The sequence below is a fragment of the Bos mutus genome, chromosome 13 (genome assembly GCF_027580195.1).
Source record: "Bos mutus isolate GX-2022 chromosome 13, NWIPB_WYAK_1.1, whole genome shotgun sequence".
Classification (NCBI taxonomy): Eukaryota; Metazoa; Chordata; class Mammalia; order Artiodactyla; family Bovidae; genus Bos; species Bos mutus.
The window spans coordinates 68,061,027-68,077,440 of record NC_091629.1 but is presented as its reverse complement, the minus strand read 5'-3'; the positions used below and the strand labels follow the sequence as shown (position 1 = coordinate 68,077,440).

Here is a 16,414-nt window from a genome sequence, read left to right as displayed (position 1 = left end):
GGTAATATTTGTACTCTGAACTTGATATCTGCATCTCTAGGCTGGACAGAAATTTATAATAACTATTAGAAACACTATTTGCACTGCAAATGAGCACTGCAAAGTTTTTTAATCACGCATGCAGTAAGCAGTCTAGCTCACTGGTTCTCAACCTCAGCTACACATTAGTTTCACTGGATTCACCTTAAAAAAAAAAAAGAAAGCCAGTGCCTCAGCCTCAATCTAGACTAATTCAGACTGGAATTTCCCAGGGAGATGCCTGGGTATCGGGATTTTTTAAAAGCTCCACCAATGATCCCCAATATATAAGCCGGACTGGGACTTTTCTCTGTTAGATCTGAATTTTCAGCTGAGGCTAGGTCTCCATTTGCAAAGTTAGACAACTGAAGCAGTTATCAATGATCTAGGACTCCAGCCTCACCAAGTCTCACTTTCCAAAATTAAAAGTGAAAATGTTTTGAGTTTAAAGAACACAGGGTCTGAGGTTTTCTTCTCCTTCTGCAAGTCTGGACAAAGCTGTGTTCTTTCGAATCAGATCTTAATCGCTTGATCTTATTCCTTGCCTTCTCCCTGAAGTAAAGGTGAAACTTTCTAAGTAGAAGGTAAATCTACATTTTATAGGTAATAAACCTTAAAGTCAATCTACTCACTCAACACATATTCTTCAGTTTAAGAAAATTAAAGAAGACTAATTTATTCAGTTTATCCTCTGGGATCCCTGACAGCTCTGGGGTCGTTTACTGCCCTAATCTGCAAAGGTTCATAAAAGGAAACAGGGAGACACAGTGGCATTTACTTAATAGATTCTCAGAAGGCTTCAGTCAAGGATTTAAATGGTTGCAATTTGTAGTTTGCCATTTGGGGAGTAAGGAGCTTAAGTAACAAAATAAATCATTACCATTTCATACGCATATTTTCTTAAGTGCTAACAAATTCTTCCTCTGAGGAAAGAAATCTGTACAGAATGAAGTAACCTTTCTTTCTGAGCTCCTTATTTAGGAGATGTTAGCCTCTGCTGGGTTAATAAGAACACAGATTATCCTTGTGGAACAAGGTGAGTTAAATGCTTACTGGCCTGACCAAAATGTTTTTATTTTTTCCCTTGGGATAAGACTAAATCCAGTGCATAAAATTAGATGTTGCTTCTCAGAAAGCCTTTCGCTCATTTCACTTGCATGTGATCTTGGGTGACTGATATGTTTAAGTATTAAGTTTTTTAAGTATCAAACCACATCACTGAATATTAAAATTTTACTAGAATTAACTAAACGGCACCAAGGACGATTTCTGAGCTGTCTGAATACCTTTACAGTGGAAAGGGGGGAAGTTAGTTATATATGACTGGTCCATTTACCAGCTTAAGGAGCAGTTTTCCCTGATGAAGCGGAAGGCTTAATGAAATGATTTATTATTTTCTGTTGCTGTTGTTCAGTCGCTAAGTTGTGTCTGACCCTTTGGGACCCCATGGACTGCAGCACGTGAGGCTCCCCTATGACAAAAAAAGCTTTTTCTTTACTAATTTTGGAGACTAGAAATCACAGCCACTATAATAAGGACCTAGACTTCCAGACTTCTAAGAAATGCTCCAGGTCTTTGTAACAACACTCACAAAATAGCTGAGGCTCAGATCATGCTTTACCAAGTTCAGCTGCATTTACTATCTCTTCTATTTTCAAAACAACCCTGTGAGTTAGATATTAATACTCTAGTTACAGATGAGAAATCTGAGGTTCAGACTGGGACTCTGACCCTAAAATGCAAGTTCACTGCTCTTCTGTTCCTCAACTTGTCTAACAGGAGCGAGAACAACAACAACAAAAAAAGCATCGTGTAAATAAAAAGACAAAACCGGAGGTGTCTCAGAGCCTCTCTGACCTGAATGTTAGGGAGAAAAGCCACAAGCAGAGCCTGAGGGCCAACGTTTCTTGTCAGCTGATACTCTGGAATCTTTACCAGCAGAGCCCAGGCTTCCTAAGGGCTCCTCTGCATGTACAGAGCTGCTTGGCTCCTCACCTGTCACAGGGAGCCCAGTGTTGGAGGCAGGGTGGGCTTGTGCAGAAGCGAGGGTTGTAAGATGCACAGAGCCCCCTAAACCGAGCCCCTCAGGAGGGAAGATGAGCCATTCTCACCTCTTTCCCCATCACGAACCTCCTTGTCAATTTACATTAGGGAGATGAGCCGAAGGGCTCTGCCCACCTTCGGGTATAATTGTTTCAAAGTTTAATTAGCTGACATTTGTGAAGCACCCGAAGCACATGTACAGAAGGAGTGAGCAGTATCAGCCAGAAAACATTTGTGAGACTGGCTAACAGGAAGGTGGGTTCTGGAAAAAGCAGAGAAAAATGGATGCTTGAAGAAGTACACCATCAACTATACTTCCATAAAATTTTTTAAATAAATTATATATATATAATTTCCTTTATATATATAAAAAGGAAACCTTGCTGGGAGACACAGCGTAACCAAAGCATAATGAACATCCCCACTGAAGATCCTCCCTCTGAGGCTGGATCTGCGTACCTGCCTGAATCTGCATCAGTTTCCGCATGGTCTTGAGCTCTTGGAGGATGGCCTGCAACGTCGACTGGCAGTTACAAGTGCAGCAGTTGGATCCAGCTGATGAATTCACCACTGGAAGTTCTCCTGAGCATGAAAAGAGAGAATGATGGCCGCCAAGCAACAGCAAGAATATAAAGAGGAAAATAAAAAAGGCACCCGGTGATTTTCACAGCCTGAATGCTGGGGTCTGACTTTAGCTAACCGTTCAGGTTTCTCTACTGTCAGGCGTGTGTCGTGTCACAGGGTGGCGGAGCCTCTGTGAATGGACACACACAGTTTGCTGTCACAGCGCCCCCCCCGCCCCGTCACCCCAGTTCATCTCAGATAATGATAGAGAAAACATTGACTAAGAACACACTCGTGCTATTTTGCACAAAAAACTAGCTCTGTGAACAGCCTTTATCTAAAACCAAACAAACTGGGTAGCTGCACATGTCCTGAGAGTTCATACTAAGAGTTAAATGTATCTAACTATTTAAAAGATAGTTTTAGCATTAACCACGTGATTCTAGAAATTAAGAACTGTCAACACATTGCTTTTGTGCTGGGTGTGGTATGTCTGGGTGGCGGGGGCAGTAGGGTCTGGGAGGGTCCATGTGAACTTAAGGGGTCAGAGGCTGCTGGTGTGTTGGCTCTTCTCCAGCTTCATAGAAGAGTGCCCTTCTACATCGTCCATTCCCCATTCTTCAGTTTCATTTTAGTCTCGTTTTCACTGTTTGAAAGTGAAAGTCGCTCAGTTGTGTCCAACTCTTTGCAACCCCAGGAACTATACAGTCCATGGAATTCTCCAGGCCAGAATACTGGAGTGGGTAGCCTTTCCCTTCTCCAGGGGTTCTTCCTAACCCAGGAATCGAACCCAGGTCTCCTGCATTGCAGGCGGATTCTTTACCAGCTGAGCCACAAGGGAAGCTCAAGAATCCTGAAGTGGGTAGCCTATCCCTTTTCCAGTGGATTTTCCCAACCCAGGAATCAAACCAGGGTCTCCTGCATTGCAGGCGGATTCTTTACCAACTGAGCTACCAGGGAAGCCCTTTTCACTGTTGAATATGCCATATAATTGTCCTACTCTGTTTTCCTTACATGTAAACAAATACCTTCCTGTTATTGCCGGAATAAAATGGGACATTTGGAAAAGCATGCTTTCAGTACAGTACCCCTGGCCTCAGTATCCAAGTTCCCTTAAAGGCAATCAGGATAAGAGATGGCTCTCACTTGGGTTTTTTCATAGGTGGAAGAGGGAAGTTCTATAGTTTTGGTCCACCTATATTCTTTACTATATATTAAGTGTAATTTACATCCTGCAATATGCATTCTTTGCGAATATTAATTATTGAAAGTTTCACCACAGCAAAACCATGGAATACTTAATGTGTGGAGCAGCACAATTATTTACATTCAGAGTTGTAGCAAAATGAGATGTTACAACTTTAAAACTACAAATGATTAAATTAAAACTCCAATGAGATACCAAATGTATTCCGATCAACAATACGCCATTAACACAGAAGTATTTTAAAACAAATATGGGGGAATTTAGGTTCGTAACTCTGACCATTACTAATATTTTTCAAAGTAAATCCACCATCCTTGTTGGGGCCTGGAAAATAGAACACTATTCACCCAATACTTCCTGATGGGGGCGCTTATTAGCTTCATAGATACCTGAGGCCATTTTATTTCTCTAGTCATTTCTCCCATGGCAGTAGAGTTAGGAGGACTTTGTGAATATTCCTAGTCACTATTCCAAGTCTGTATCATTTTAGAGGACAAAACCAATCCTTTTCATCTTGTTATAAATCATTTTCTAATTTTAAAGAGAACTACCTTTTTATTTTTATGGAGGACTCTTTAAAGAGCCATCTCTTTCTAACGTAGAAGCAAGCCAGCATGAGAATCTGATATTGGCTTATGTAATATTAAGAGAGACAGAAGACACCCATACATCTCTTGGGGTCCCTCCCGTCTCTTCAGCAGTGGCTAGTGATGGCTTTTTATACCTTTGAACTGGTTATCACAAACTGTGTTTAAAAAAAAAAAAAAATCACAATAATTGTCTTTTCCTTGAAGGATAATGAACAGGGGGGAAAACCCTTAACTTTTTAAAGAAACTAGAAATGTGTTCTTCCTTTCTTCATTCCCTTTGTTAAAACGACAGATCTGCACATCTGTATGTAATTTATAACACGAATAACAGTGTCACTGGAGGAAAATTAACATGAATGGAGAAATCAAGTTTTTCCTTATGTTTTGGGGAAAAAAAATTTGCCATTTGAGTTTTTTTTCCCCTAACAATTAGGAATTTAAAATAGATAACTAATAAGAACCTACTGGATAGCACAGGGAACTGTACTCAATATTCTATGGTGCCCTACATGGGAAAAGAATCTAAGAAAGCGTGGATATATTTAGGTGTATCGCTGATTCATTTTGCTGTACACCTGAAACTAACACAACACTATAAATCAACTATACTCCAATTAATTTTAAAAAACCCATTAGGAATTTAAAGTAAGGAAATTTTACTTTAAAGGAATAATTTTCAACCTGAATGAAGCAAGTTATAAAATATGGATCATCTGGTTCAGGAGCTTGAATGGGAGGTTAAAGTCAAGGTGTCACTTGACTGGCGGGGTCATCAGTCCTCCCTTTAAGTGACTCGTCCTATAATGAAGAAAGCCCAGGACTTAGCAAGGGGATGTGTTAAGAATACACCATGTGACCAGGAAGATTCTTTTAATGCCACAGTGGAGCTCTTTCTGCCCTAATGTTCAGTTGTTTGTGACAATAATATCCGTATCTCAGACAGTGATGGCTTTGACTTCTTAAAGAGCTAAAGTGTCTATCAAGAAACTATCCCTTCTAATAGAGAACCCCCAGTTTTTCCTGCATCTCAAGTCTAGATTTTTTTATACTCTTTTTCCTTTATGTCTTCCCTGTCTTTTAAAATAACTCAATTAAGGTACATGATTAAAGGAGGGTTTACTCTATAGAATTCAAAGAACATACTGAATGTTTATAGACAGAAAACATATTGGGACGACTGTGAGCGTCTGATGAGGGCCATACCATTGGAGCTCCCAGCAGTGTGGGGCTGGCTCTGAAAGGTTCTGGAGCGGGTGCCATACTGCCCTGAGAACTGCCCGCTCTGGGGTGGCAGCTCGTTCCACGTGCCCCGGGAAGATGGGTGGAGGCTTGGGGGGGCCTCTGCAGAGTTCAAACGCTGAGGCCAAATCGCATCCAAATCCTGGGGTTCCTCTTTAAGTTTCTCCCCCTCCTTGCCCACACGCTGATATATCCTCCCAGCGCTGTCATTCAGTAATCTTCTCATTCCTGTAATTTGTTTTTTAATTTCCATGCTTTCATCTCCTAATGGAAACAGGGCCAGAGATAGCACTGTAAATTAGTGAAAGAAAAAATAATCCACTACCAGAAAAAAAAAAAAGAACAAGACACCCCCCCTCCCTTCTTTGGAATCGGGGGAGGATTACTGACCCCAGATGCAAGCTTCTCTTTTCAGAATCTTCTTTCCTCAGAGGACTTTTTTTTTTTGAACCAAAGTATCTGTATTGCACCGAATAAATATTACTTAATAAATATTACTTAAAGATGACTCTGAAATTATACAGATATAAAATATTTTCTATAAACAATATCATTAAAGGATCTATTAGATCTAGATCTATTAAGGGCTATTTCACACACGAGTGCATGCTTGCTCAGCCTCTCAGTCGTGTCCAACTCTTTGTGACCTCATGGACTGTAGCCCACCAGGCTCCTCTGTCCATGGAATTCTCCAGGCAAGAATACTGGACTGGGCTCCCATTCCCATCTCCAGGGGATCGTCCCAAAACAAGGACTGAACCCTTATCTCCTGCACTGGCAGCTAGGTTCTGCAGTGCTGAGCCACAAAGGAAGCCGACCGCAAACATACTATCTTTTTAAATTGTCATCAGCCAGTAACTTTACAAAGGTTAAGGGAAGTAGTCTTTTCTTTTTTTTCTCTAATCTGGGTTTTAAAATAAAAGTCTAATGCCACGGTACACACTCATACAGTCACTCTACTAAATGCTTGAAATTTCAACTATGAAGAAAGGAAAAGCCCCGCAGAAAGCATCTATTACAAAAAACAGCTCCTACAAATAAATCTAGCACATTTATTTATTTATTTTTAATTTTTGGCCGCATCTGTGCTGCATGTGGGATCTCAGTTCCTAACCAGGGATCAAACCCACGCACCCTACATTGGGAACTCAGAATCTTAACTACCGGACCACCAGGGGAGTCCTGAGTACATTTAATATAATCATGTTGTAATACCCTCAGCATCATATTAGCCAGATTTCTCTATCAGACTGGTAACTGCACAATGAATGTAGGTATTCTGCATTGTCTAGTTAGATATTTAGCTTATTAATACACAAATACGTTACTGAATGTAGTGGAGAAGGAAATGGCAACCCACTCCATTATTCTTGCTTGAAAAAGTCCGCGGGGTCACAAAGAGTCGGACACGACTCAGCAAACTTAACAACAACAGTAACAAAACTGAATGTAAGGAAACTTTTCTATTTTTATGCTGTGAAGTTAGTATCTTAAATTTTTAAAATGGTAACAAAAGTATTAATTGTCTTTAATATCTAACATGAACAAATGCAGAATTAATACAGATTTCCAAATTTACAATACTGCTCTGTGTTGGCATATGCTTGAGAGGAGAAATATTTTACTTTGTCATAAAACTCTTTCCATTTCAAACACCTGTGAAAATGACAATACAGAAACAATAAATCATGTTCCAGATTTTTATGAGAACGAATGACCGAGCACAATTGAAGAAATGCGGAGCCAGCATTTACAACTTTCTCAGGATGTCTGGGGAACAGGGTGTGTCTGGAAGAGGTCCCAGAGGAATTCTGAGAGATAAATCTATAAGCCAGTGTGGCTGCTGTTACTTTCAGCATCCAAACCCGCCCTTTCCCGGCGTGACTAACAGCACAGCTTGGGCAGGAAGGAGCTTCTTTCCTGCAGGGCTTTTATTCTGGACCAGGGACGTCACACACGCATCCAGGCTGCAGCGTGCTGATCTCGGTTGACACTGGCTGGTGGCTGCCACTCCCCTCCCTCCCAGGGCCCTGGCAAGAACCACACCAGCCAAGCCAGGCAGAGGCGGGCACGCTGCCTGGGGCCTGGATCAGTGCCAGCTTACTCCCCACATGAACTCTGACGCATCACAGCCAAAGGGCCACTCTCTTTTCAAAGGTTCCACTTATGCTCCAGTGACTGAATCCTATGATAAAGTGCTGTCTTCAGAAGGAGGGAAAAAAGGTATGAGGATCCTGGAACTTTCTAAGATCAAAGTTGCTTTGTCATGAGCTTAGTTTCACAGTCCCAGAACCTACAGCTCTGAAACTTACAAGACTGAAAATACAGTGTGAATTCTGCACACTTGATACTTTCAAGAGGACAACTAGGATTGTGGAAGAGGGAGATCCTGGCTGTGGGCTGACACTTAGAAACATTTCTTACAAAATCAAAACAAGAGGCAAACCATGACAACAGATTAGGACCTGGGACTGAGGAGGAAGAAAAACAGGGGGCTGTGAAGGCAGGTAGCAGAGCTGGCTGACTTTCTGAGAAGAGAGCTCACAGTCTATCCAACTGTGGGACAGCTGAAAGGACAGAAAACAGCTAAGTGTAAGAATTGCTGGAGTCAAGGAAAGCTGAGAGACGTGGAAAAGGCTGGAAACGGGCTGGTTGCAGGGCAGCCTCTTAGAGGTGACAGGCTGGGTGTCCCCAGAGGGCAGTGGGATGAGCTGTCCTTCCTTGAGCCAGAGAAGTCAGGAGCAGCCCTGACCACACTACCTGGGCGGGAGGCCCTAGAACCGTATCTCTCTCTTTTGAGCTCTGTCTCTGTCTCTCTCTCACACACACACATGGGGCAGGGGTGGGGTGGGGATGATGCACTCTGCAGAGAGAGGGGAATTGAGTCCTCACATATTCAGGAGGGATGCAGCAGAGGATCAGGAGGGAGACCTAAAGACTAGAAGTGGGGACGACAGAGAAAGCTGAGCAGCCTGCACATACTGGGATGGAGAGGGTGAAGCTTGCAGGCTTGGGCCACGGATGCTAGGGGGTGGGTCAGGGGACAGGCTGGGGCCAGGGCTCCCAGACCTGGACTCACTTCCCAACTGTACTGACTTGCTACCTGATACGAGACGAGCCACCTGCTATTCTCAGGCTTCAGCTTCCTGAACTATAAAAGGGAATTCTGAACCAGACCATGCCTGGCATAACCCAGGGGGAGCAGTCAAGGAGGGATGTAGGTTTTTTCCATTACCAAGATGTTCACAGGGCACCAAACAGCTCTAAAAGTCATGTATGTCCTCCTCAGAAAGAGTGGGCTTATTCTGACTGCTACAAGTGAAGCCAAGTTCTCTGACTCAAAAAAAAAAAAAAAAAAAAAAGGGATAAATTAAGATGTTGAGATCTGAAGCATTAGTTGACCTCTTTGTCTTTCCAGTTCTAATAAGTTGATGTCTTCCCCATGTATAAATGCCAAGAAAAAGAAGCTCTAAAGAAGCATGATTCCAGGGAATTCCCTGGTTTCCCAGTGGTTAGGACTCCGCACTTTCACTGCCAAGAATGTTTCAATTCCTGGTTGGGGAACTAAGATCCCACAAGCTGTGCAATATGGGCAAAAAACAAAAACAAACAACAACAACAACAAAAAGAAGCAACAATTCCATAAGGAAACCTGTTCACTTTCCAAACCTAACCATACCTTTTTTCATGTTTAACCACAAAGGGCTGGATCTTTTTAGAGAAAATGAACAGGAATCTTACAAATATGGATCCATGGTGTGTGGCTGCATTATAGTAAAACAATCTTAAATGAAAAATGGTTTGTATGTTTAGTAACTGGACTCCTTGGACAAGACTGAAAAAAGATTACAGGTTGGATTTTACCCTTTGCTCAATTTCAAGACTCCCTTTCCTTTACATAGATTACTTTCCTTTACGTAAATAATTTGCATAATACAGAATAGAGAGTCTTGAAACACAGAAGTCATCATACAGGATGACTTGGTCAGGAGAGAAAAACATATTACACAGAACACGATTATTCATTGTTTGGGGTAATGAAAGAAAAAAGGCAGTAATGCTCAAAGATAGAGTGAGATGATGTGCCTTAACATTATATATCCATTTCTATACGCCTTCTTTTCACAAAGACTCAAAATAGTCACCATATCTTTGCATCGAAAATTAACTAGTGTTGAGCTGTAACAGTCATTTCATATACCTTCTTTATGTAAATGAAAGAAATGTTGTATCACAACCAGAACGAGGTCTAGTAGAATTAAATGATACAGGATGCTTGGGGCTGGTGAACTGGGATGACCCAGAGGGATGGTATGGGGAGGGAGGTGGGAGGGGGGTTCAGGATTGGGAACACGTGTATACCCATGGTGGATTCATGTTGATCTATGGCAAAACCAATACAATATTGTAAAGTAATTAGCCTCCAATTAAAATAAATAAATTTATATTAAAAAAATAAATTAATTAATTTAAAAAAGAAAAAAAAGAATTAAATGTGATACTAAGGTTTATAAACAAACCATATACAGAGAAAAATCCGAATGAACCTTTTGGCCAACCCAATATTAATAGGATGGAGTGAAAAAGTACCAGAAATACAGTAAGAAGAATAAGTTACTGAATAAGATGAATAAAGTTTGGAATAAGAGGAATCAAGTTACTCAGATCCCATTCCCTTGGGGCTGGGGAGGGTGGCCCCTGAGCATCACTCTTGCAGGCAAAAGCTCACTGTCTGGGTGGATGGCACAGCTGTACCACTTCCCCTCTTATTCAGTAACTTATCAAGCATCTCCTGGGCCCCAGAGATAGAAAGATCATCCTGTTCAAATTTAAAGGTACTCCCCTTCCAAATCTTTCAACATCTTTTACTCACATCCTTTTGTACGGGTTGGTTATTCTGAAAAATGGTCCTGATTTTCCCCAGCCTGCTGACCTGCACCTCTTTTAAGTATGTGCCCCCAGAACTCCAGCTAGAAGACTACCCTGCTATCTGTAGACACCTCTGATTTCTTGCTAGAGCTAAAAGGTGGACCTTCTCTGAGGACCCTGCCTCCCTGAAGTCCCCTGTGTGAAAGTTATTCACCTCCCATTCCCTTGGGGCTGGGGAGGGTGGCCCCTGAACATCACTCTTGCAGGCAAAAGCTCACTGTCTGGGTGGATGGCACAGCTGTACCACTTCCCCCTCTTCTTCCTGAACAGCAGTCTGTGTGCCGGGAGTTTAAGGTTCATAAAGAAAAGTGGCAGGTGATGAAGTCAACACATACAGTGAGGTCATCCCATTAAGGTGCCAGGTTAAGGAAGAACAATTTTGCACTGGAGATATTGGGTTATTGCTCTGGGTTATTTATTTCAATATTTTTATTTATTTATCTGGCTGTACCAAATCTTAGCAGTGGCAGGCAGGATCTTTAGTTACGGCATGTGAACTCTAGGTTGAGGTATATGGGATCTAGTTCCCTGACCAGGGATTGAACCCAGGCCCCCTGCATTGGGAGCATGGAGTCTTAGCCACTGGACCCCCATGGAAGTCCCTGCTCTGGGTAATTTCAAATTCACTCTCTCCTTAACATAAGGATGGTAAACAAGCAGATCTTTCCCTTAGAAAAACAAATCTGGCAAAACCATGTGAAAGTAGCTTGGGGAGAGGAAACCAGCCAGAAGGTTATTGCTAAAGGCTTTGTGAATGGCCATGACAGTCTGGGCCAGGATAGGGGATGGGAATGGAGAGGGAGACTCTGAAGAAGGTTCACCAAATAGACTTGCTGATTCACTGGATGTGGGGATGGGGGTGAGGACGTGAAGGAGAATCAGTGAAAGATAAATCCGAGGTTTCTAGCTAGGGTGACTGAAAGGATGCTATCTAACATCGGTCAGAGAATTAGAAGGTTGCAGGGGAGTGAGAATACAATGAGGCTAGTTTTTAAAAAAAAATTTATTATTTTATTATTTATTTGGCTGTGTCGAGTCTTAGCTGAAGCATGTGGGATCTTTAGTTGTGGCATGTGGGATCTAGTCCCCCGACAAGGGATCGAACCCAGGTCCCCTGTATTAGGAGCACGGATTTTTAGCCACTGGACCACCACCCTGAGGCTAGTTCTGACAAAGGAAATTTATACAGTCGGCAGGCAGTTGGGAATATACAGGAAGCTGATGGTGATGAAGTGGGAATGCTGTTGGCAGCAGCAGCTACTGTTGCTACCAGTGGTACTTGGCCCCTTTGCGCTGAGACAACCCCTTGGGCTCACAAACAACTCAGGGGGTGGCAGGACACCTTATATAGAGATACTAGGTTTCCTGTTAATCTAACACGTAGAGAGCTCAGTACCCTCATTTCAACATTAAAAGCTATGAGCTCATGTGTGTGTCTCGGCTGGCCAAGTGAGTTCACCTGCTCCTCCTGGACTGAGTCCCCGAGGCAGGCAGCAGTCACCGTGGTCACAACTGTGCCATCTCTAGCTCCTTGCGCGCCCTGACCACCATCCAGTCCATCTCCAGGGTGCCACTCCCTAACTCATGTCTACAGAAGGACTGACGGACACTGAGAGTACTGAGGTACAGTCACCACTACATCCAGTATGCTTTGGCTCTTACTGTGGTATCATGTCCAGCCTTTTTGTTTGTTTTTGGCCGAACCACACAACTTGGGGTATCTTAGTTCCCCGACCAGGGATTGAATATGGGCCACGGCAGCGAAAGCACAGGGTTCTAACCACAGCCGCGAGGGACCTCCTGTCACGTCCAGTTTTGCACTCTTTTAAAGAGGCTGTGAAAGTGCTGCACTCAATATGCCAGCAAATTTGGAAAACTCAGCAGTGGCCACAGGACTGGAAAAGGCCAGTTTTCATTCCAATCCCAAAGAAAGGCAATGCCAAAGAATGCTCAAAGTACCGCACAATTGCACTCATCTCACACGCTAGTAAAGTAATGCTCAAAATTCTCCAAGCCAGGCTTCAGCAATATGTGAACTGTGAACTTCCAGATGTTCAATCTGGTTTTAGAAAAGGCAGAGGAACCAGAGATCAAATTGCCAACATTCGCTGGATCATGGAAAAAGCAAGAGAGTTCCAGAAAAACATCTATTTCTGCTTTATTGACTATGCCAAAGCCTTTGACTGCCTGGATCACAATAAACTGTGGAAAATTCTGAAAGAGATGGGAATACCAGACCACCTGATCTGCCTCTTGAGAAATTTGCATGCAGGTCAGGAAGCAACAGTTAGAACTGGGCATGGAACAACAGACTGGTTCCAAACAGGAAAAGGAGTTCGTCAAGGCTGTATATTGTCACCCTGTTTATTTATTTATATGCAGAGTACATCACGAGAAACGCTGGGCTGGAAGAAACACAAGCGGAATCAAGATTGCCGGGAGAAATATCAATAACCTCAGATATGCAGATGACACCACCTTTATGGCAGAAAGTGAGGAGGAACTCAAAAGCCTCTTGATGAAAGTGAAAGTGGAGAGTGAAAAGTTGGCTTAAAGCTCAACATTCAGAGAACGAAGATCATGGCATCGGGTCCCATCACTTCATGGGAAATAGATGGGGAAACAGTGGAAACAGTGTCAGACTTTATTTTTCTGGGCTCCAAAATCACTACAGATGGTGACTGCAGCCATGAAATTAAGACGCTTACTCCTTGGAAGGAAAGTTATGACCAACCTAGATAGCATATTCAAAAGCAGAGATATTACTTTGCCAACAAAGATTCATCTAGTCAAGGCTATGGTTTTTCTAGTGGTCATGTATGGATGTGAGAGTTGGACTGTGAAGAAGGCTGAGTGCCGAAGAATTGATGCTTTTGAACTGTGGTGTTGGAGAAGACTCTCGAGAGTCCCTTGAACTGCAAGGAGATCCAACCAGTCCATTCTGAAGGAGATCAGCCCTGGGATTTCTTTGGAAGGAATGATGCTAAAGCTGAAACTCCAGTACTTTGGCCACCTCATGCGAAGAGTCGACTCATTGGAAAAGACTCTGAGGCTGGGAGGGATTGGGGGCAAGAGGAGAAGGGGATGACAGAGGATGAGATGGCTGGATGGCATCACTGACTCAATGGATGTGAGTCTCAGTGAACTCCGGGAGTTGGTGATGGACAGGGGGGCCTGGCGTGCTGCGATTCATGGGGTCGCAGAGTCGGACATGACTGAGCAACTGATCTGATCTGATCCGAAAGAGGCTGTCGAGAAACTTGAGATCATGCAAAAGTCAACAAAAAAGATGAAAGGATCAAAGAAAGGTTAAAGAAGTTGGGTCATTTCTCTGAGAGACAAATAGCTACTGAGTGACTCCTCTTCAAACACTTGACGGGTTATCACGAACACTGTTCATTATCCATAGGAAAAAGTGGCCTCAAACTGTAGCTTCTAGGCAGGAGGCTGGGCAATGCTATGGTCTAAAGAGCTGACCCCTCCAGTTCTAGAAACAGAGGAGGAACCTCTGAGAAGATGTGCCGAAGGAGTGGCACTAAGGATGCCTCCTGTCTGGGATGTTGAAAAGTGCTGGGAACAGTGGCAATGGCTGCATACCACTGTGAACATCCTTTTTGGAAAAGGCCTTCTAAGGGAACTTCCTGGCGGTCCAGTGGTTAAGACTCGGGACTTTCAATGCTGTGGGCCCAGGGTTCGATCCCCAGTTGAGGAACTAAGACTCCAAAAACCACAGAGTGCAGCCCTATAAAAAGGTTTACAATTCACTGCAAACGAACAAACAAAAAAACTCCTTGCATTTTGCAGGTAATGGTAGTTAAACAGAAAAAAGTTGAGTTTATCAGTGAGAAATACTGAGATAACCATGATTTATATTGAACAATGCAAGTACCTCCTTCTCAAACACTAGCAGAAGCTGGCATGGAGCTGTATTGTAGAAAAGGCTGAACTCCGACCTGTCAAATGACAGCAGTGAGAAAAAGAGCAGGAAAAAAGGAAGCAGGGCCCATCAAGACCACACAGCAGCTCTCTCCACCACAATGCTCGACACGTGAGTTGAATAGCCAGGCACCTGCAGTGGACTCTGCACTCTCAGAAGACCCGGGTTAGCATCATTGCCCCAAACCTGAGCTGACTTGCAGACACTATCAAGGACCTGACAGGCTGTCCCTGGGGGTGGCAGCCACGTTCACCAGGGACACGCAGGCCTGGGGGTGCTAATGGCAAGAAGGGTCTGAAAAGCATAGAGAACAGAGTGATGGCTGCCAAAGTGAACCCTTTGTTCCGAAGCAATCTGAAGTGGAATCCCCCAAATAAAGAGGAGCCAAGATCTACTGAAGAGAATGTGTCAGAACCTGCATTCCCAAAACAGTCCTTGGAGTCCAGCTGAGAACACTGTGTAGTCTAAATGCCACTGAGAAAGAAGGATGCAAACCTCGGCTGCAGGATCAGTGAACTGGTGGAATCAAATGTGTTGATAGGGGGAGTTAACCCACATGCCTGCTGCCACGTGCTGGGGGACCCTCCTGTTCAACTGAAGTGTTAGGTGGAATATAATTAAGTAGCCCAGGGCATAGATGGTGTTTTCATTGAAAAGACGAAGTTCCTTACAAATCTGTTTAGATAACATCAGGTTCATTCATCTATTCAATAAATATTTACTGTACTACCACTACTAAATATGAGATTTCTGTAGGACCAAAGAAAGAAAAAGACAAGAAAGACAAGATACCATCTCTCCCCTCCGGGAGTTTACAGCCTCGCTTGGAACCCAGATGAACGCACAAGGATTTCGAGGACCCAGGGCCTCTCTCCTGACACGTGGGCAAGCTCACCCAGCCTGGGACACCCATAGCCAGCATGGGAGGCAGGAGCTTTTTTTAACTGAGGCTGAGGAAGTGATGCCAAGACAGGTCCCAAGACAGAATGCCATGGGTCCAGGCTGGGAAAATGGGCCTGCAAAGCAGAAAGGGGAAGAAGGGCTTGAGATGGGTAAGAAGGGCCAGGGGAGCAAAGAAATACCAGGACATGAATCAACACGGGCTGTCATGCTGCTTCTCAAATGTGTCCCTCAGTGGGACGAATTGAGAGAGTAACACTGACATGCACATTACCGCGTGTAAAGCTGATAGCTGGTGGGAAGCTGCTGTACAGCATGGAGAGCTCACTCAGCTCAGTGCTGTGATGACCTAGAAAGGTTAGAGAGGTGGGATCAGGGTGGGGTGGGAGAGAGGTCCAGGAGGGAGGGGATATATGCATACATATGGCTGACTTCACTGTATACCAGAAACTAACACAACATTGTAAAACAATTATCCTCCAATTAAAAATAAATTTTAAAAAGTATGTCCCTCAAAGAACATCTACAGACAAAGTAGAAAAAGCATCCATGAGAAGTTTAGGGGCAAAGCCCTAAAAGGGGATGAAGGAACAATTTTCTTTGATGGCTTCATGCTTTATCCAAAAAAACAAATGCAAGTATCCTCTGCTTTGAGCCCACCGAAATATGCAGATCCCTATCTCCATGGAACAACCCAGGGTCCCATGGTCCCAACTCAGAACCGTTACAGAAGGCAAAGGGTTGTTGCGTATGACTGTCCCCAGCTACGTGCTCTAGGAATACATTTATAGCATGATCAGACCAATGAAACTGACAGAACACAGGATAAACGCCTTGGATGATGCCTAAATTATGAGCGTTTTTGGGAATTGACGAGATCTCTTTGTGAGGATTACAGCTGACTCCATGAAGACAGAAAGACCTGAGTTGGTGAAGAACATGTGGTCAGCAAGTCCATGGGCGCTCTGAGGGAGAGAAGAGGGAAGA

The 16,414-nt window shown here is 43.4% G+C and overlaps 1 protein-coding gene across 9 annotated transcripts in view; it reads right to left on the bottom strand.

Moving 5' to 3' along the window:
- BEND7 (BEN domain containing 7) overlaps positions 1 to 16,414 on the bottom strand; it is an 87,161-nt gene that overhangs the window by 49,753 nt on the left and 20,994 nt on the right. For 8 of the 9 annotated variants that reach the window (XM_070381937.1, XM_070381939.1, XM_070381935.1 and 5 more), the window contains 2 exons: positions 5,626 to 5,925; positions 2,521 to 2,643 (listed from right to left, as the gene is read on the bottom strand). In XM_070381937.1, the coding sequence (XP_070238038.1) occupies positions 2,521 to 2,643; positions 5,626 to 5,925 (423 nt within the window). Of the gene's footprint in view, positions 1 to 2,520; positions 2,644 to 5,625; positions 5,926 to 6,051; positions 6,121 to 16,414 lie in introns of all 9 variants that reach the window. The other variant, XM_070381941.1, reaches the window with a different exon arrangement.